The sequence below is a fragment of the Dama dama genome, chromosome 27, assembly GCF_033118175.1.
Source record: "Dama dama isolate Ldn47 chromosome 27, ASM3311817v1, whole genome shotgun sequence".
Taxonomy (NCBI): domain Eukaryota; kingdom Metazoa; phylum Chordata; class Mammalia; order Artiodactyla; family Cervidae; genus Dama; species Dama dama.
Genome location: NC_083707.1, coordinates 9,384,816 through 9,405,429, shown reverse-complemented (window position 1 = coordinate 9,405,429; position 20,614 = coordinate 9,384,816). Strand labels below are relative to the sequence as shown.

The 20,614-nt window shown below is 40.3% G+C and overlaps 1 protein-coding gene across 5 annotated transcripts in view; it reads right to left on the bottom strand.

Moving 5' to 3' along the window:
- RTTN (rotatin) overlaps nt 1-20,614 on the bottom strand; it is a 119,007-nt gene that overhangs the window by 72,265 nt on the left and 26,128 nt on the right. For 4 of the 5 annotated variants that reach the window (XM_061131162.1, XM_061131159.1, XM_061131161.1 and 1 more), the window contains exons 12-23: nt 17,323-17,535; nt 15,993-16,105; nt 14,087-14,213; nt 12,312-12,437; nt 11,642-11,758; nt 10,665-10,804; nt 7,488-7,659; nt 5,855-5,954; nt 3,781-3,869; nt 3,092-3,209; nt 1,410-1,506; nt 700-768 (exon numbers count right to left, since the gene is read on the bottom strand). In XM_061131162.1, the coding sequence (XP_060987145.1) occupies nt 700-768; nt 1,410-1,506; nt 3,092-3,209; nt 3,781-3,869; nt 5,855-5,954; nt 7,488-7,659; nt 10,665-10,804; nt 11,642-11,758; nt 12,312-12,437; nt 14,087-14,213; nt 15,993-16,105; nt 17,323-17,535 (1,481 nt within the window). The remainder of the gene's footprint in view (nt 1-699; nt 769-1,409; nt 1,507-3,091; nt 3,210-3,780; nt 3,870-5,854; nt 5,955-7,487; nt 7,660-10,664; nt 10,805-11,641; nt 11,759-12,311; nt 12,438-14,086; nt 14,214-15,992; nt 16,106-17,322; nt 17,536-20,614) is intronic. The other variant, XM_061131163.1, reaches the window with a different exon arrangement.

Sequence of the window (20,614 nt, the reverse complement as noted above, 5' to 3'; positions counted from 1 at the left end):
TGTGTTAGATACATGCATGTATTTATCTAGAAAAATTTATGATTTGTAAACTTTGTGTACACTTCCATAAAAACAACTTACTTTTTAAAAAGTCTAAAGAAAGATGAATACCAAATGTAATTCATGACCTGACTGGATCTTGCTTTAAAAAAAAAAAATCCATAAAGGATATTTTGGATATAATTAGAGAAACTGGATCAAATTACAGAATTGCTTTTCATTTTCTTAAATGTGACCATTCATGGTACAGTGGTTATATAAGATAACGTCTTAATTTAAGGAGGTACACATTGGAATAATTAGAAGGGAAGTAAAATTATGTCTGAAACTTATCTTTAAACTGGTTGGGGAAAAAGATTACATAAAAATAAATAAATGTATTGAAAGAGAGGGAGAGAGGGAGGAAGGAAGGAAGGCCCACGTCTTAACAGTTGCTGAATCTAGACTGCAGTATATGCAAGTGTTCACTGCCTGTTTTCTCTCAAGTTTTCTATAGATGTGAACACCACCAAACCAAATATCTGGTGACAGGGGATGCACACTTACTGAGCCTTCAGAAGCCCCCCTGTGAAGGAAACACAAAAGTGCTACAAGGCATGTGATGAAAAGCTAGATGAAAACTTTAGCAAATCAGATTTTTATTTACCTTTCAGTACCGGTATTTTACCTTCGAGAAAATCGAAGAAAGAAATTCTTTACCTTCTAGAAACTGAAACAGGCAAACTGAAGACTGATGGTGAGGATGGTTTGCAGGAAGGACTATCAGACCTATTTCACAGAAGAAACATAAAAGCAAAGAACAACTGAGTGGACCGTCGTTATGTCGAACAAATACAACCCGCGTCCCCTCCTCAACCGACGCTCAGATCAACAGCTGCAGCTGATTCTGTCATTTAGTCCAGTTACAACACGGTGCCACTCCCCAATCTACTTATAAAGATCAAACAGTGCTTTTCTTTAAGAAGTCCATGTAAGAAATGATTCAGACGATGCAAGTGCTATCCTGGCAGGGGGCCTCCGTGTCTCCCTCCCAGTAATCCTGCTCAAGGTCAGTGTTAATCAGATGCTACCATCCTAAACATCATCCCCAAGGTTTTTTACATTAAATATTCAAGAAAAAAAACACAAAATTGAGAGTATATACTAAAAAATGCATTTATGATAGAATTTACTATGGTAATTATTAAATTTTATACTTAGTGATGTTCAAAAGTAAAGTTCAGGGTGACTTTTTGAGCCAATGCACCTACCAATACTGCCTACCCAGACCAAAAATCATACCACATATATCTACCATGGAAAGCATAAGCTTCCTAAGTCAGAAATTTCCATGTATTGCTGCAAGACTGCATCAGAAACCTTACACAGATATTTCAGAGCAAAATTCATTTAAAACTCTTATAGCTCACCACATATCCATTCTTGATACTTCATCAAATAACAGAAGACAAAACAAAGCTCCAACTTCAGTCACAATGGTACAATCTTCATGAAATATCAAGGAAACTGAGAATTAAAAAGAAGCATAACTTTATATTTTCACCTCAAGAAAGAATGAACCTCAAATTTAAAATATCTTAACTCAAAGAGAAGAGATGCCATTCTCAGAGAAATGCAATGTTAACCCAGATAAACTGACATTACTAAAACAGTGGCTCTCAACCTTTCAAATCTATGCAAATTTTTGTAGGGTTTGTTAACAGAGGTTCTGATGTAGTACATTTGGGAGGATGTCACTCCTGGTCTAGCACAGAGTATGAAGTCAACGGATGTCTGCTGAGTAACTAATTTTCCTTATTGAGTACCTAGGTAAAAAACTAATTTTGCCCTGAAACTAAATTCATTAATGACAGATATTATTGTTTATTCTCAGACTCAATTAAGTAATGATTGGAAACATCAATGAGATAGAAAAAGTATTAAAAAGGGTACAGATTATGTTAGTTTAGAAAACACCTTTGAATCTAATAGGCACTCATAATTAGTTGACTGCTTGACTAGTTAAAATCATAAAGAAATGGTAAACTGGAATTAAGTTCTTCTGAATGAGGTTAATAGGAAGATAATTATTAATGAGATGAAGGAAAACTACAGATCCATAACTGCTAGTCTTCCACATCAATCTATTTAAAAAACTATAAAATTTTACACACTACTCAAAATATATGAGGCTGAACACTCTGAGTCTCTAGAACTTTACCTGGTTAGAAGCTTTATCAATATTATTTAAACTGTGTCCTAACTTTAACTTGGAAAGCAGGAATCATTAGAAGACAAGAAAATGTTAAAATGAAATGACTATATTCTAAGGATATTTTGAATACAAGTATCATTTATCTCTTAATATGCCTAATAACTGATAAGGTTAAGCATACTGAGACATCCAATCAAGACATTTCTTGTAGAATATTTAAAAGCAGGGGCCCTACACTTCTAAGAAAGAAAACAGCATATAATGTTGCCAAGCTCTCTACTGAGAACAGTCAGAAAAGGCAAGAAAAATTTAAAAAGAGACAAAAATTACATGGAGTTTTCCCATCTAAATACGTTACTCAATTACAACCAAACTGAAAGGGGTTAAAAAAAAAATCACACTTCATAAAATGTAACATAACACATTGATGCTCAGAGCCATTCAGGATGGTCTAGTTCCCACTCCCCAGACTGGGTTTATATACCCTCTAGGTCAGTTTTAGAATGTAAGTGGTTATCACAGCAAAGCGTCAGATCTGAAGGCACACACACACACAAACAACAGAGGGGAAACAGATGCTGGGAAGAAGGCAGTGGTGACGGCAGCTGTAGCCCCTCGCTCTGCAGGCAGAACTGACCACCACGCACCCCGGACAGCCACCTCACCGCGCAGGGGCCGTCAGAGGCTTCAGCCCTCCCTGCCTGTAAGGCCTACTCTGAAACAGGATTGTAAGAAAATTTCCACAGAAGTGTTAAACATTTTCCACTGCAATGGGTTTTTTAGTGGCATACCCACTTTGATATTCTGTTAGTAAAATGGAAAGTAAATGTCACCTACAGTTAAAGAATAAACACTTAAAGCTTAAGACTGAGCTCCTTACTATCAGAATTTATGTACCTCTGAAAAGCAGGGTCAGGAGAGCAGTCTGCTGGGAGAGAGAAACTCGTAGGACCGGGTCGGCGCAGAGCACCTTCCTCAGGAGCGTGAGGCTCGGCTGCACCAGACACTCCACCACCTGGCCGGCGAGGCAAACACAGTTCTCTATGGTCATCGGTTCTAAGACGAGACTAAACATACTGTGCATACGTGTGTGCGTGCGTGTGCGCTCAGTCAGGTCTGACTCTTTATGACCCCGTGGACTGGAGCCCACCAGGCTCCTCTGTCCATGGGATTCTCCAGGCAAGAATACTGGAGTGAGCTGCCATTTCCTCCTCTAGGGGATCTTCCCGACCCAGGGATCAAACTGGCAGATTCTTTCCAGCTGTGCCACCTGGGAAGCTCCAAAATATAACATTATCTTATTCTAAATTCATGCTTTTTCACCAAAATTATGTGAAACTAAAAAGCAAACTTTAAGAAGTGTTTTCCACTAAAAGTAAGTTTTGTATATACTTCTGCTTATACATGGAATAGGAATTTTAAGCTTACTTTTCCTTTAGAGACCTCACTTCTAAGAAATTAAAAAAAAAAAATGAACAGGTCGTGGGTGTTACTCAAGACTGACACTCCAAGAACTCATCCAAATCCAGGTGAACTCATTTCAAATTTAATTAATAAAAACAGCAGTCTGTAAAAATATGTCTTACCTCACCATCCTGACCCACACATTCACTTAAATACTCAATTATCTTGTCAACTAAGCACAATTTTTTCACCACAGCATGCATTTTAATATCTGTAGACCAAAAAAAAAAAAGTTACTAAAAATTAAAGAACATTTTCTGTAGTCTTAAAAATACAGAACAGACATCTACACAACTTTCAAACTGTTAAAAATAGTTGAAAATTAGAGGATGACAGCTTAAACTTTTTACTTTATACACATCTCAACAATTTGAAAACTTTTAAGTAACAAGCACATCTTCTATAATGTAAAGAAACTATTTAAAAAGAATCATTAAATGAACTAGTTCAGATTCTGAAAAGTACCAGAATTTTAAGTATACAAATGAATCCTTTAATTTGTACATGGAAAATTATTTTAGGTTCTTTCATTGGCATTTCTTCTCTTTTCCACATCCATCACCTCAAAACATTTAAATTCTCCACAAGCTAATGTGTAAATATCACTTGCAACATAATTTTTCTATTAACACAAGTTCTTTAATCTCAAACTCTTAATAGAAAATATAAAAGAAAGGGCCTGTAACATACTCTACATATTTCTAAAGAACATGAACTCTGTTTCAATAAACATATTCGTGCGGATGTGTGTGTGCACACTGGCACGGTCTGGGTGTCTGTGCCCCACAGAGCGCATCTGTGTGAAACCCAGTCTCCAAAGTGGTGGTTCGAGGAGGCGGGGCTTCTGGGAGGTCATCAGTCATGAGGGTGGAGGCTTCGTGAATGAGATTAGTGTCCTGATAGAAAGAGGAGAGCTTCGTTGCCCCTTCTCCACGTAAGGACACAGGAGGAAGACAGCCAACTATGAACCAAGAAATGGGCCCTCACCAGACACTGAATGTACGGCACCATAACCTTGGACTTTCAGCCTCCATAACTGTGAGAATAAATGTCTGTTGTTTCTAAGTCACCCAGTCTGTGGTATTCTATTACAGAAGCCCTAAAAGACTAAGACATACACACACACAGGTACTAGAGATATCATTAGGGCCAAAAACTCTCACTGCTTCTAAGTTAGATATAAGTATTTCATAACTTGCAGACAAATTTTCTTAATTTGTCCTCCTATATTCTCATTAAGAAAAATATGCAAACATAAAGTTGATATTGAATTAGTAGCTATCACTGTAACTATCTTCAACTGCCACTTTAAAAAGGCAGTTTCCACTACCCTCCAATACAGTGCATACCAAATTATGAGCTTTCTTTTTGAAATATTAGACAATACTAAAAGAATACTCTCTAAAAGCTTCTTTTAATCTTCTTGGCTGAGGCGTTCCATATTTGCTTGAGCCTGATTTTCTGTAGTTTCTACTACTGTTATTAAAACCACAAATATGTTGAATATGCCTTTCCATGTTACTCTCTCATCCCAATCAGGATGGTAACATTTATCATATTCCACCTTCCAAGTTGAAAAAAAATACTTTTATGTAAATGCAAAGGTACTTCTCTCAAACATTAACGGTAATTTACACACATCACATATAGTAAAAAACTAAAAACTAAGAATAACAACACTACAAACAAAGCTAAGAGTACATTCTGCTACTTCTTTTTAAAAATAAACCTTTAAAGAAAATACATAGTTACAGTGCCTTATTTTTATCTTACCTACCCACAAAGTACAATTTGATTTATTTCTTTAAGCAAGAGGGAACAAACAGAATACCATGTACTAGGTAAACTGAGAAAAAGGAAGATGCAATTTACTGCTCAAATTATATCAACATTTTAAAAGGAAGACAATCTTATCAAATGACATTCCACAGGTCACATAATGATGATCTAGACCAGAGGTCAGCAAACTTTTTCTGTAAAGAATAGATAGTAAATATATCAGGCTTTGTGGGCCACATATGGGCTTCGTCGCATATTTGTTAAAAACGTAAACATCACCCTTAACTTGAAGACTGCGAAAGAAAAACAGGGCACAGGCCAGATGGCCTACAAACCACAGTCTGCCAACCCCTGGCACTACTGTATGCAGCAATCTGAAATTCCATTCTCAACAGCACATTCCTTAAAAGACATTACCTTGCATAATCACCACTAACTGCTCTGCAGCTGACTTTCTCAAAACAAGATCAATATCATCTGAGATAAAGATTTCATACACCTTCTCAACAGTCTCCAACTGAAAAACAAAAAGAAAAAAAATTATTTTTTCATCTTCCAATTCTCCAGTAAAATTCTACAGCATTCTAAAAGTTCATACCATAAAAACAAAGCTCAAAAGCCAACTTAAGTAATCGATGTATTTATATTTGGAAGAAAGATGTGCTAGGTCAGGGAGGGAGTTCGGATCTAAAACAGAGAGCCATCATGTCAAATAAGCCTCTCCTCTTAATGTACATTTTTGCCAGGAAGTCATTCACAACCCATTAACAGCCACTTTTAACAATCTCACAGAAAATACTGAAGTCACACAACATCACTCCAGGTGGAAGCCGACTAGCCTGAGAACAGTGACCCCAGATGCTCTGCTCTGTTGTGTGGTTTCTCTCTCCCGCCCGCTCCCCTTCCCCTCTCAAGCACCCTGGAGCAGAGAGCTCTCTGGGGCAGGCTGCCCAGCTCTCCAACCAGCCCCTGCCCCATACCAGTCCCCGAACGTCACTTCCTGCCAGGACAGAGTCTGAGGACACAAAAAACAACAGGAATCGGGGAGAGAAAAGGACACAGACCACTCTTCCTTCCTCCCACCCACTGCCATCTGCAGCCCTGACGTGGACTCGGGAAAGGCAGTTCCAGAACCCACTCCCTCCTCCACACCACACACAGGGCCAGGAACGACACCAGGGGCTCAGTACGCAGGATGGTACCAAGAGGACCTGGTCTAAGGCCTGAGAAGGTGCTCCAACCACCTGTGAGGGCCATCACATGGCCCTGAACACTCATGTTAGGAGAACGCGGAACGTGTTTCCCCATTTTAAAAATCCATGTATTACGTGTGGCTCTACAGCACTGCCGGGGCCTCGAGGGCTGGTCTAAACTTAAATAAAAACCACCAGACTGCACACTTGGAGTCACAGGAGAAGCTATGAAACCCGGGAATGAACCAATGAAGGTAACGGACAGCGAGCTGTTACTGATCCCGCGAGTCCACCATGATTCGGGTGCAGCCCTGGGCAGACAGATGAAGGCTAAACCTCTGAAGAGAGGGGAAAAGCCAAAGATTCAGAAAAAGAGGTGAACAAAAATATCTCAGAACCACTGTAACATTTAAGAGAAACTGCCTTTGCCTTCTATATACTTTTCCTGTGATGAAAAGGCTAAAAAATTTTATCACAGGAATATTTTCTTTTTTGAACATTTCCAAGAGAAGAAAAAGAATAGTTTTTATGTCAGTGACATTTGTTTTTAAGAGTCATCACAGAATGTCTTTCCTCAATTTTAGTCTTATGTTGTGTTTAAGATACTTATGAACTTGCCTTTCCAGTCCATATTCTCAATGAAAAGGGACATGATGTTTGGCATACAGTGGGCAGTAAAGAAATATCTGTTCAATAAACAAATGTATCCAGAAGCCAGAAAAAGCCAGGACACACTTCAACTTCACATGTGAAGCTACCATTTCTCTCCCTATCTGGTGTATAATGGAATAAAGAATGTAACACAAAATAGATCACACAGTTAAAAACAAATGAGTAAACTTGAAAGTTAGAGTCACCTTAATCATCAGTTCTCTTCGGTCATCCAATTTGAGTTCAATAGGTTTTTTCACAATGAATAAATTAGTAACTCTGGAGAGAACTCTGGCATCTATTGAAGGGCGCTTGGTATCAGCACCCTCTTCCCTTGAAAGGTGAGATGCTAAGAGCTTTAAGGCCAGCACCCGGACCCTGCAGAAACAAAGTCTTTAAGTCAGCATTTTGTAACATAAATTGAATATAAACAGCTAAAAAAAGAAACAAAGTATAGAAATTATAAAGGCCCATAATCACAAAGAATTATTACAAATCAACACAATCATCTGCCATGCTTATGCTCCCCTGTGGCTCAGCTGGTAAAGAATCGCCTGCAATGCTGGAGACCTGGGTTTGATCCCTGGGTTGGGAAGATCCCCTGGAGGAGGAAATGGATACTCTCTCCAGTACTCTTGCCTGGAGAATTCCGTGGATAGAGGAGCCTGGCAGGCTAGAGTCCATGGGGTTGCAAAGAGCAGACACGACTGACTGACTGACTAACACTTTTGACTTTTTCATTTTCTACTATACTGACATTATGGATGACATTTTACTTTTTCTATTAAAATAGTTACTGTACATCTACAATTATTCTTGCATTTTACATCTATAAATAGGCAGCAGAAATAAAGAATAATTGCTAATTACAAGTGAAGATGCAGACTTACTGTGACTGCAAACTTCACAGTCAATATTGCCTCATCTCCAAATTAAAAATTAAAAATCCTGACTCCCGCCTCCATGTCGAGTGATCTACCTCAATCAATTATGAAAACTATCACAAACGTAGGAACAGAGTCCAGACAACAGGTCAAACCTCCAGGAGAGTAATCATGTTAATAGCTAAAGTAAGATACTCGGAGTGAAATAGATCCCCTCAAATATGAAAATGCAAATACTTCTAGCTCCCATCAAAACTCTATTTTATCTGGACTTGATTAGCTTTAAAGCCAGTTGAGTGGGAAGGTGGGAGATTTCAAGAAAAGACTGACCACTGCACACTATTAGACAATGAAATGGAAAACTAGAAAAACCATCAAGTGGACGAGCAGCAATGAGCTGGGAGATCCTGAGACAGGTCCTTGAACTACAGGGACACTGGGGCCTTGTAAGTGGTGATCGAGCTCCAGGTTTCAGGTTCCACGTGTGAGACTACAGCTAAAACCCGCACACCCGTGCAGGCCTCCCTACCACAGCAAGCCTGTGTTCCGTCCCCCTGAAGCCCCCGTCACTGGTCTCGCTTTGTGACAATCAGTAATCAAGTATGACCGACACGATCTCTCTTCTCAGCTACACGCCCAGTTCTAGAAGGGCCAGGTCGTGTCTGTGTTGAGTGCTGCCAGGTTACAGCCGACCACCGTCCCCAAGGGCTTCCCAAATCGACAGAAAGCAGGAATTTACTGTATTACTAGCAGGTACCATCTTTGAAGGGCAAACATTTGCTCCAAGATGGTGTGGGAAGTCAGGCAAAGCTCCCTCTCCCCTCTGCTGTGTCAGCCACATGACGCTCTTCCTTTGTGCCCATGCTCTGCATTAGCGTCTGGGGTCACCGGTGCAGGGGCAGCCACCACCCCCAGGGAAAGGCTAGAGGGGAACATGTCAAACATGGATTTATGCATCTCTTCCTCCGGGAGATAAACCGCATTTTCTTAGGTTTAGCAAGAGCACCAGAATCCGACTATTTCCCTACACTTGTTTCTTTCAATGAATACATTTTGAGCATGTGTATGCCCAAGGTGGTCAGTGAAGGTCTGAGGATGTAAAGATTAGCCAGTGGACAGCGTTCCTGCCTAATGGAGTTTATGGTCTGGTGAGATAAGAGAGGATTAGTCAAATAATGAAAACAATTACGCACTGATTTACACTGCTTTAAGCTCTGTGTAACTGAGAGTTACCTCACCCGTGTCCTTGGATCCTGGGAGGGGATCTCTAAGCCCCTAAGATGTCCTGCCTGAGAACAGCGTTTCTGTTTACCCGGAGACTTTGGGCCAGGAAAGGCGATCCAGAAATAAACATCTGTTTTGCTAAATTACCAAATTCGAGGAAGGGAATACTAAATGAGCACAGGAGTAATAAAGACACTCCCCAGGGTCTCGGGAGCATTTGCAGAAGCCCGATCCCGAGGCGCACACGTACACTAACCGCGTCTGCCCCACCCGCTCCGGCATCACCCACAGCTTCCTCTCTGCACGAGGCATGTGCTCTTAGTCTCCTGATTTTCCTCCTTCCATTCTCTTATCATTCTACTTTATTTCACCTACTTCCTTATTTTTTCATCTGACTGCCTGTTTACAAAGAAGCCACTGTATCATCCTGACTAGGTAAGGGGAAAACAAAATTACCCATCGTCAAGAGAACGTCTGTCTGTGTCCCCCAGCCTTTCCAGCCGGTCCTTTCTCCGTCACTGCTTATCCATCTGGACTTGTGTTTTTTCTCTTCTCGGTGAGGGGAAATCTAACCCCTGCTACACCAAGAGAGTAACAGAAGATTCATGCTGCACTGACAGAAGGGAGAAAGACAATCCTTCTCTCCTCCTCTCCTTTTAGTTAAAATGACACACGAATGGTGGAGGACAGGACACTGCTTCAGTTTCCCTGGTAAGAGGACAAGCTAAACAAGATGAAAATACACCCACACGCTGGTAAGCTCCAGGAGCTGGTGATGGACAGGGAAGCCTGGCAAGACGCAGTCCGTGGGGTTGCAGTCAGACACGTCTGAGCGGCTGAGCAGCAACAACAGACCCTGGTATGTGAGGCAACCGGTCCATGACACTTCCATGAAAAACTTAAATTTTTAATGAAAATTTTTAATTTTTAATGAAAAATATTTCATTGGAGAAGTTTCACTCCAGGAGACTAACAATCTCTAGAGAGAGAAGACAGTGCGAATGCTCTATGGTTCCTGCCATCCGTTTCTCTGCCCGGCTCCACCCCGCCTGCAGCAGCGCTGTGACCTGCAGTGAGGGCAGCGGCCACAACACAGGCGGGCCTGGCGGAGAGGCTGGAGGAGGAGGGGCACCGAGGAAAGCGTCCACAAGACCGCCCACAGGGCCCTCTGATAGGAGAAGCACTCTCCCTGACCGTCTCTGGTCCCACACGGACTCACTCACTTCCCAGAACGCTCCCGAGGCCCCGCACACTCAGAGGACCGGCTCTACTTACGAGGGCTTCTTCACCAGCAGGAGCCGCAGCATGGACTTCAGCCGGGCGGCACAGGGGAGCACCCCTTCCTCGGTCTCCGCACTCTCTCTGCTGAGGTGGAGGATGCAGCTCCCCAGAGGGTCTTCAGTGTCAGCATAGCCCTAACGGATTTCATCAAGAGGCAAGTTACGATTTGACTGTATGCATAACATGCCGCTTCATTCTTTACCTTGAAAATAAGAAACTGTGTTGACCTGTCGGGCAACTCACAAATTTCTTTCAACTCAGCTGAATAAGGACTTTTCAAAATAACCAACATGAGGTAAGAAGCCTACATCCAACTGTATTTAAAAAATAATACTGGAGAACTTCAGCAAAATGTGCCAACCCTCCTGACACGCGCTCATTTTTCTCCAGGAGTCTAGCTGTGGGGCTGCCCTGGATGGGGCCCCTGCAGATCTTCAGAGCTGCCCCCTGCACCCCCCAGCCCACGCACACAGCGGGAGCGCCCGCAGGGGGCGAGCGGTCTTGCAGTGGCCAGGGTCCAGCTCTGTCTTCTGAAGCACTGCTACCGTGTGGGTGGGCCTTTCCCATCTTCCCCACCTTCTCATCCAAGGGAGGGGGGCCCTGCACGCCACTCGCTCCTTTAACTGAGCCCAGAAGGGCTGCTAACAAAGCTGGGTCTCTGAGAGCTCAGCAATCAACCTATCACGCTAATCCATATATGAACAGGTAGAATCCACGAAGCCAGGGTCATTCTATGAAGTCTGCTTGAAAAGCACGGTTCACGTTGCCTGTAAGCCTTTGCATGAGGCTGACCTCTATTTTCCACAGTCGGTGCTGAATGCCAGTGCCTCACTTCCTAACCTCCCACCCAGACACACAGCGCCCGCGGGCAGGCCGCACAGCGGCCCGGCGTCTCTCCGTCTCCCCCCAGCGTGCGCTTCAACCCCGCTCGCTGCCCAGGAACGGCGCCCGGGCGGGTGAGCGCAGAGTACCTGCAGCACGGCGATGACGGGGCACAGGGCCTCGATGAACTTGCTCCAGGTCGGCGCCGTCACCCGCAGTCGGCCCTGCAGCAGGTGCAGCAGGATGGCCCTGGCCGCGGCGCTCACCTGCACAACAACACGGACAGCAGTCCAGGGAGGTGGCCGCCACGTCATCCCACGTACCTGTGACACTCCACGCGAGGTCTGGGAAGCTGCTACAGTCAGCACCTCTTCCTTCAGAGGTCCTATTTCCACAGCATCATCTTACATTCTGTTCTCAACCAGTCTTTCCCCCTTTAATGGTTTCCCTTTTCTTTTTATCTTTAAAGTTCACTTTTCCATTGAATAAAAATATTCCTTATGGAAATACTCTTACTATAACTACTACATCATTCCTACACCTTACATGAAAAACTTACAGTTTGATCTGAGTTCTCTGAGAACCAGGATATCCTGTATTTGAGTCTCATTTTCTTTATTAACATTTTTTTAACAACAATTTAACTGAACCCACACATCAAAGACAGGTTTCTTTTTACTTTCTCACCCTACTGTCTTGTTACATTATAGTACTACCCTGATTTAGCTGAGTAGCTACAGAATTAGTCTTTTGTACTGACACTTCCTCTTTGTTAAGAGGAAGGTTAAAAGGAAGAGGTTAAGAGGAAGGTTGCCATACCTCATTTTTGGGCTCTTGAATGCCAAATGCAGAGATTTCATACAGAACTTTTGGGTGAAGTAGAAAGTGAATTCCATTACAAAGGGAAGACACAGGTTTACTGATATTGTGGATGCCTAAACATTCCTGCAAAATAATACAAAAAGTTTTTATAAATCAGTGACACTGATTTTTCCAAAGGATTCCTCTTTCTTCTTTTTATAATTCAAATCCAATTTTAGAACTTAAGTCGTTAAAACTTTTCTTTTAACTGGTAGGAGATAAAGATTCTCTTGACAAGTTTTGAGTCTGCATGACATACCTATTACAAAGTTATACTGCAATGAAACTGAAGAACACCAGAGATAAGGAAAAGATCTTAAAAGTAAGTACAAAAAAATTGTAATTTAACTGACAGCACACTTCTCAACAATGACAGAGCCTAATAAGAGCAAAGCAGCATTGGAAAAGCACTAAGAAAAAACAGCAGTCAACCTACAATTCTATATTCAGCTAATCAATCATTCAGGAGTAAGGTGAAAGCAAGACACTTCCAAACATGCACTATCAGTTACAGATTGTCACTGAAAATGCTGAAAAACTTAATTCCAGTAAAAAGTAGACCAAACCTAAATACTTAACAATAAATAGAAGAAAATACATTCAAAGTAAAGAGCAGTTAAGATGAATGAAGTAGGTAGATTAAATGAAAAGAACAGGCCATGAAAACATGTGTATAGCATGAAATTATATACTTTAAAAAGGCAGAAACAATAATATATATGATTTATAAACCATATATGTAAAATATGTATGTAAAGCACATGGATGGGAAGGATAAACACCAATTTTTAAGGATGGTTATATTGGTGGCAGGAGAAAGGAAAGAAGCCTCAGTTGTAACTAATATTTTTATTTCTCTGAATAAAAAATGATCATAAGTAAAAATGGCAAAATGTAAACATTATACCTAGATAGTACTTATACAAGTATTGAATACAAGATAACATTTTCAAGAATACATGGGAACATATATTTTTTTTATATTGTCCTAAATACAGTGTTCTTTTCAATATCAAAATAGTTAACATTTATATACTACTCTATCCTAAAATATTTTATAATTTAAAAACATAGGAAATATTTGTTTCAAAAGAAAAAATATTACTAAGAATAGATCTGAAGCTATAAAATTTAAGCTGTTATAACCTAAAACTTTTCCTGCACATAGAAATCACTTTGAATACCTGATAGAAGTCAACCTTCCCTCACAATTTTTCCATCATTAAATAACAACATAAATGTAATTCTTAATAAAACTTCTAATAAAGCAATTCAGATGCTAGACTTAAGAAGTTGGCAGTTACAGAATTTAATAGTATAAATTTTTTAGAGTTGACTAATAATTTTGGGGGGCTTCCCAGGAGCGCTAGTGGTAAAGAACCCGCCTGCCAATGCAGGAGACTTAAGAGACATAGGTTCAATCCTTGGGTCAGGAAGATCCCCTAAAGGAGGGCACAGTAATCCACTCCAGTATTCTTGCCTGGAGAATCCCAAGGACAGAGGAACCTGGCGGGCTACGGTCCATAGGGTCGCAGAGAGTCAGACACGACTGAAGTGACTTAGCACACGCACACACACATAGCACGTATGCAATAATATAAATTTTTTAGAGTTGACTAATAATTACCATCTAATTTTATGGTAATAATTCTTAGTTTTAGTGTTATAATAAGAGAATCCACTGTTAATGCTTCCCCCCCAACAAAAAAAAGACAAAAACCAAAACAACCTACCTTAACAATTTCCAGACAGCAGTGGTAGGTTTCAACTTTCACTTGTAGCAAAGGGTGAGACAACATCTGCAGAAACACCCTCTGACTTTCTCCTTGTAGTAAAGGACTGGCCTGCGCGGACTTCCAGCTGGTAGGAAGGTAAACATCCAAGACGTCTAAGGCAAGTCAGTTACCAAACATGACATTGAAAAGCACAGTGAACGGGATTTCTTCCCATTCCAACTCCTCCACCTGGAGTCTTATTCAACCAACCTAGAATTAATTTTTAGCCAAGTCTACTTGTTTTAAGTAGCCTTAAAACAAGTCGGGCTTCCCAGGTGGCTCAATGGTAAAAGAATGCACCTGCCAATGCAGGAGAAATGGCAGATGAGAGTTCAATCCCCGGGTTGGGAAGATCCCCCGGAGAAGGAAATGGCAACCCACTCCAGTATTCTTGCTGGGAAATCCTATGCTTAGAGGAGCCTGGTGGGCTACAGTGCACGCGGGCAGCAGAGTCAGACACGACTGAAGCAACTTAGTACGTGACTAGCTTTAAGAAAGAGAATATTCTCTTAAAGAGTACAAAAAAAATGTCTTTAGAAAACTATATTTAGAATGTAAAATGGTACAGCCATTATGGAAAACAGTACGGAAGTTCCTCAAAAAGCTAAAAATAAGAACTATTGTATGAGCCGACAGTCCCACTGTTAAGTATATAACCAAAGGAAATGAAATTGGTTTCCCAAACAGCTATCTGCAGTCCCATGCTCACTCTAAAATTATTCACAATAGCCAATACATGAAAACAATCAATGTTTAAATATATACAATGGAATATTGTTGTTGTTTAGTCTCTAAGTCATGTACAGCTCTTTGCAACCCCATGGACTATAGCCCGCCAGGCTCCTCTGTCAATGGGGTCTCTAGGCAAGGATAATGGAGTGGGTTGACATTTCCTTCTCCAAGGGGTCTTCCTGACCCAGGGATTGAAACTGCGTCTCCTGCACTGGCGAGCGGATTCTTTACCACTGAGCCACCAGGGAAGCCCCATGATGGAATACCACTCAGCCTGAAAAAGGAAGGAAATCCTATCATTTGTGACAATACAGATGAAGCTGAAGGACATGCTAAGTGGCATGGGCCAAGATACAGAAAAACAAATACTGCATGATCTGACCTGTGGAATCTACAAAAGTCAATTCATAGGAGCAGAATGTAGAACTAGTGATTGCCAAGGACTGGAGGAAATGCAGAGATGTGGGTCAAAGGACACAAGGTTTCAGCTACACAGGGCAGGTAAGTTCTGGGGACCGTGGTTAATAAAGCTGTCTTGTACACTTGATATATATTAAGAGTAAATCTTCAATGTAGTTCTCACCAGGTAATTAAGTGAGGTGATTAACTTGACAGAGCACGAGAGAGATAGAAAAATAGATTCCATATTTAATGGATATTTATCACCATGGAATTTACTTTATCCAAAAGCAAAGAAAATACTAGGTTTTAAAGCAAACTCTGCTCCAATGACCCGAAAATAAGTTAATCAATGCATTGTGCTTTCCAAAAATCTATATAAAAGATAGGAATAATGAAATTTACATTTAAAAAACCCTCAATTTGAGTTATTAATTACAATGTTAAAGATAAATTAACAAATTTAAACACTTATTTGGAAAGACATCAAAAAGTATAAAAATCTAAGGATAATTCATGTTGATTATAAGCACGACATTTCTAGTTTACTCCTGAAGAAAACATTTAACTGTCCTAATGCAGCTATAAACCCAGTTTAAAAATCAGAACATATAAAAGCAATTTAAACTAAAAAATAACAAGACTGAAAGCCAGTTTCATTTTCATTGTCCCTAAACTTACACACACACACACAAAACCTATAATAATATAATCATATTAAGAAAAAAATTACATTTTTGAACAAATGTAGATGATTTCCTTTATTAGGGGGAAATGCTGATGGTAGGAAAAGCTACGTAAGGCTTGATCTGCCAGCTCCACTAATTCTAAGAGATTCTTCTCTCCCTAAAAAAGAAGCAGAATGCAACAGTAAATGTCAAGGTCATATATAGTAAGATTCTCAACAGCTAAGAAAGCAGCTTCAAGAAATTAGATCATCCAGAGGCCCTGACACCGTTCACATTTGCTTAAGTCAACCATCTCCACAAGCAGATCGAAAAGGTCAGCCTCAGAGGAAAAATGAGGGGAAAATGCCCGACTCAACACCACCTGAGACTTTATACTATTTACCTCTGAGTGGCATGTTCTTTGACGGCTCTTTGACTGTGTCCTTGTCTCCCTATTAACTGCAGCTCAAGGCAGGACCCATGTATTTTAAGATCCACCTCCCCCTTCTAACATCCTGACAGGTTCGAGGAAAACAGGGGACGATCAATACATGTATGATTGACTAGCCATGCAAAATGCCACAGGAATAATTCAACTAAACAGCAATTCAAAATTCTGTCATGGAGGAAACAAGATACGGTGACATAAAGATAAAGAGCAAAGAAAATAAAAATAAACAATAATTTGTAAATAAGGAAAATTTAAAATATGAGGTTCCCAAAAAGTCCACTGTGGGGCCAAAAGGAGTAAGAATTTTGCTCCTAATATTTCAAAATCTTCAGGACCCATTTTGCTATTTCAGACAGTAAACAACTATTGTAAGCAATGTCTATTTTAAGGTTCATTAATACTTTCATTTAGAAAGTGCTACTTATGTTATTTAGATACAATACTAAATAATATCCTAAAAGGGATAAATAACAAATACATAATTACTACTATAAAAGGGTACCGAAAGTAGACCTTCTACATTACAGTGCTGTTCATGACTTTATTTAATCTTTATGTAAATAAATAAAGGTCTATAAAATATTAAGGGGAAAATATGTTTACAAATAAGCACTAAATTTGCCCTTATAATTCTGTTTATGTCACCTGTCACACTGTTCACACACAGTAAACCACTTCAAAGAGGAACTCAATCTAAGATATTGATAATAATTGTTTTAAAAAAATACCACTGGTCTCATGAAAATACACCATTCATTAATCCAAATCTTCATTTTATTTTATATAAATCATATCCTTAATCTTATATTTGGGCCACTGAGTAATAATGAATCCTACCCCAAAGAACTCAATTGTTAAATGGCCATCAGTTTGAAAACTATAGGTTAAATTTTCTAAACATTTTATCAAAGGAATTTTAAAGAGACGTTAACAAAACCTTTTACCTCCTTCCCAACATCAGACAGGAAGTTACAGGTACACTCAATTGAATAAGCGGCCTCTGCAGTTCGTTTATAAATACTGTAGTTTTCAGAATTCAGCTGTTCCAAATAGGCCACAACAGCTTCATGAATGTTTGGATATTCCAAAGAAACAGGCATGTCCAAAGAAATAAAAAATAATGCTGCTGACATAGGCTCTGGTAAAAAGTGGCTTGCCTTGATAAATTAAGAAAAAAAATTTAACCATTGTTAGATAAATATAGTAAACTATAATCTTAACACAGTTCAACTTTTTTTTAGTAATTTTATATCACAAAGTCCGTGTTTTTTTCAAAGAAAATTCTATCCCCCAAGACTTGATTTACCTCTACACTTTTATTCAATGCAATTTTTTCTAAGCCCAAAATATCCCAAGTCCAAATTTCAACTCCTTTCCAAAACCTGAGGTCTGGGACACCTCCCCTTCCCCACAGCAACCCTTAGCATCGCGCTCCCCGGAGCCCACACCTAGTTCAGGCCACTGCAGCTGAAGAGGACGCGCAAGGCCTCTCTCTCTAAGTATCCCGTGCAGGCGCACACAGATGGTCAGGAAAAATGCAGTAAACCCAAGGATGCAGCCCAGGCCTTATTGACTACACACTGAATTGAATGACACTAAATCAAGGAGAACTATACACTGATTTGAACAGAAATTAATTTCCATTTGGTTTTGTGTTTTAGAAGGGAAAGGAGAAATTCAACATAATATTTAAAACAGTTCTAGAACACTCACAAAAACTGACATTTAATTAGTATAAAATCAAGGGGCCCATTTTATAACTTAATTGATTTAAAACTAAGAAAACCCTGTTAGATTTTTTTCTTTTAATGATTTTAGCTTTGTGATAGGATTCTATGCATCAACTGAGAAAATAAAAAGAACTGAAAATTCAACATTAAGAGAAAATCATTTGAGAAGAGCTCAGTACTATGCTGCCTTTATTTTAGTAGGTTTGGACATAATATTTTCATGGATAACTTATTTTAAGGATAAGCATTAACTGCCTGAAGGCCTAAGAGCTAAATCAGCTAAACAATGCTTTTACATGAAATAAAGTTGCCAAATCAAAGTCAAAAAGTAAAGGAATCAAAATTTTATGTTACTAAGCATGGGAAAAAAAAACCCAAAAACTATTAAGACAGCAGCTATTATAAAGTCAAGAGAAATTTCTCTCATTCTATGAAGAACACTCCTAATGGAAAAGAGAAAGAAGCTAAATTACCTCATGACTAATTATTCGCTCCCTTGGCTAACGCTCACTGAGCCCCCACTGTGTGCGGGTACCATTTCAGTTCCTAGGGACACAGTGGGAAGAGACACAGAACCTCTGCCCTCATGAAGTTAACAGTCCAGGGGAGAAAGCAAAGAGTAAGCCACACTTGTCAGGTGCGGCTAGGAGTGCTGAGAAAACTCTAAGAACAGGAGACAGGAAGGATGGGCAGGGGCTGAGAAGTGACAGGCGGGGGCGCAGAGGAAGGCCTCTGACAAGGCAACATCGAAGTGGAGACCTGGGAGTCAGGAGCCACGTGGATGTCTGAGGGAAAAGCGGTCACAGCGGACGGAGCAGCAAGCACAAAGGCTCAGACGAGGAGCATCTTTGGCAGCAAGGAGGCCAGCGGAGCTAGCGTGGGGTGCCGGCCTCCGGGGGCAGTAGTGCCAGATCAGAGAAGGCTGCAGGTCATCAAAAGGACCTGTCCTCTGAGCGGGTACTGGAAGGTTTCGGGCCAATATTAGGATCAGTCCAAACAGAACAGGTGGAAAAGGGCAATGGTCGAAGCTGAGAGACCAAGGAGGAGGTCACTGCAACAACCCAGGCAAGACAGGATGGCGGCTTCAACTCAGGCAGTAGCAGTGGGAGTGGTGAGAAGTACTCAGGTTCTGGACCGATGTTCAAAGGAGAAAGACACTTTGTCCAGGGATTGGACCTAAGTGTATCAGAGACAGGAATCAAGGATGCCTGTAAGGTTTCCTCATGATCAACTACCAACTAGAATGAAAGTGTCATTTACTGAGATGGGAAGACCAGAGGAAGAACACGCTTGGGAGGGAAGTGAAGAACTAGGCTTGGGACCTGTTAAGCTGGAGATACAAACTGTCAAGTGAAGCAGGCAAAAAGATATAGGATATACATAGGAGTTTGGGGTTCACATGACACATGTGGTCTGGAAATATAAGTTTGGGAGGTGTCCCCAAATAAATGGCATTTAAAGACTTAAAATGGGATGACATTTCATGAGGGGCATGGCCAGTGTTGGGGTACTCCCCCTTTAAGAAGTTAGGAAGACAGAGAGGAATTAGCAAAAAAGACTGAGTGAGTTGGGCACTGAGCTGAGATAGTAAATCCTAGTGGATCAACTCCAAAGATGCTGTGTTCTAGTTTAAAAGAGCTTTCTCTGACTTTAAGCAGAAAAAAATAGCTGACGTGAGGATTAAACAAGTAGAGTATGTGGTATATCCCACTCAATAAATATTAATTTCCTCTCTTTCCTCTTCTCACCCATGACTCAGGAATTCTGACATTTTTCATTCTGCATACCTACATCTGAAATTCATCTCAGGAACTCAGAGCACCAAGGTAAGGGTGTACATTTAATCCTCTCGAGGGCCAGAGGACCCGTCATAGTTTACACCCCAGACTGAAGACAGTAGTCCTCCAGGCATTAATCACATGTCAGTGAGGTGGGACTAAAAATTAAGATATTTCAGTGGAATGCTATTACCACCATTAGGTAAAAAAGAGGCAACATCATTTGTTCCACCAATTTGATTTACCCAAGCAGAGCATTTTTCATAAGATTACCAATGCCTCCTTTTAACCCATATGCGGATATTCTCCAAATTCATCTAAAAATCAGCAATTACCAATTTCAAAAAAGGTCTTCCAGGGCACTCTGTCAAATTTTTCAAATTCAGGAAATGCTTACATAGAGTCATACTATCGTTTTCCAACTTCCAATTACATATTTGGTAAGTGGCAACTCAAATATTTAAAAGCTACTTTCAGTGTAGAAAGTTTCAGAGTTCAGATTCAAGTTCAATTTCTGGTGGGCTAGCAACAGGCAGAGGGCAGCAAAACCTTGTATTTATATCAACTAAAGGACAAATTTAATAGCAACGGAAGAAGAGCATTTTTGTTTACATTTCACTTTAAAGTTCTCAATCAAAGCAACTGTAACCATCTATAAACTGATACTTTTATTACAATCTCTTCATTGACCCATTTACTGCTCTAATGAAGTTCCAAGTTATATATTT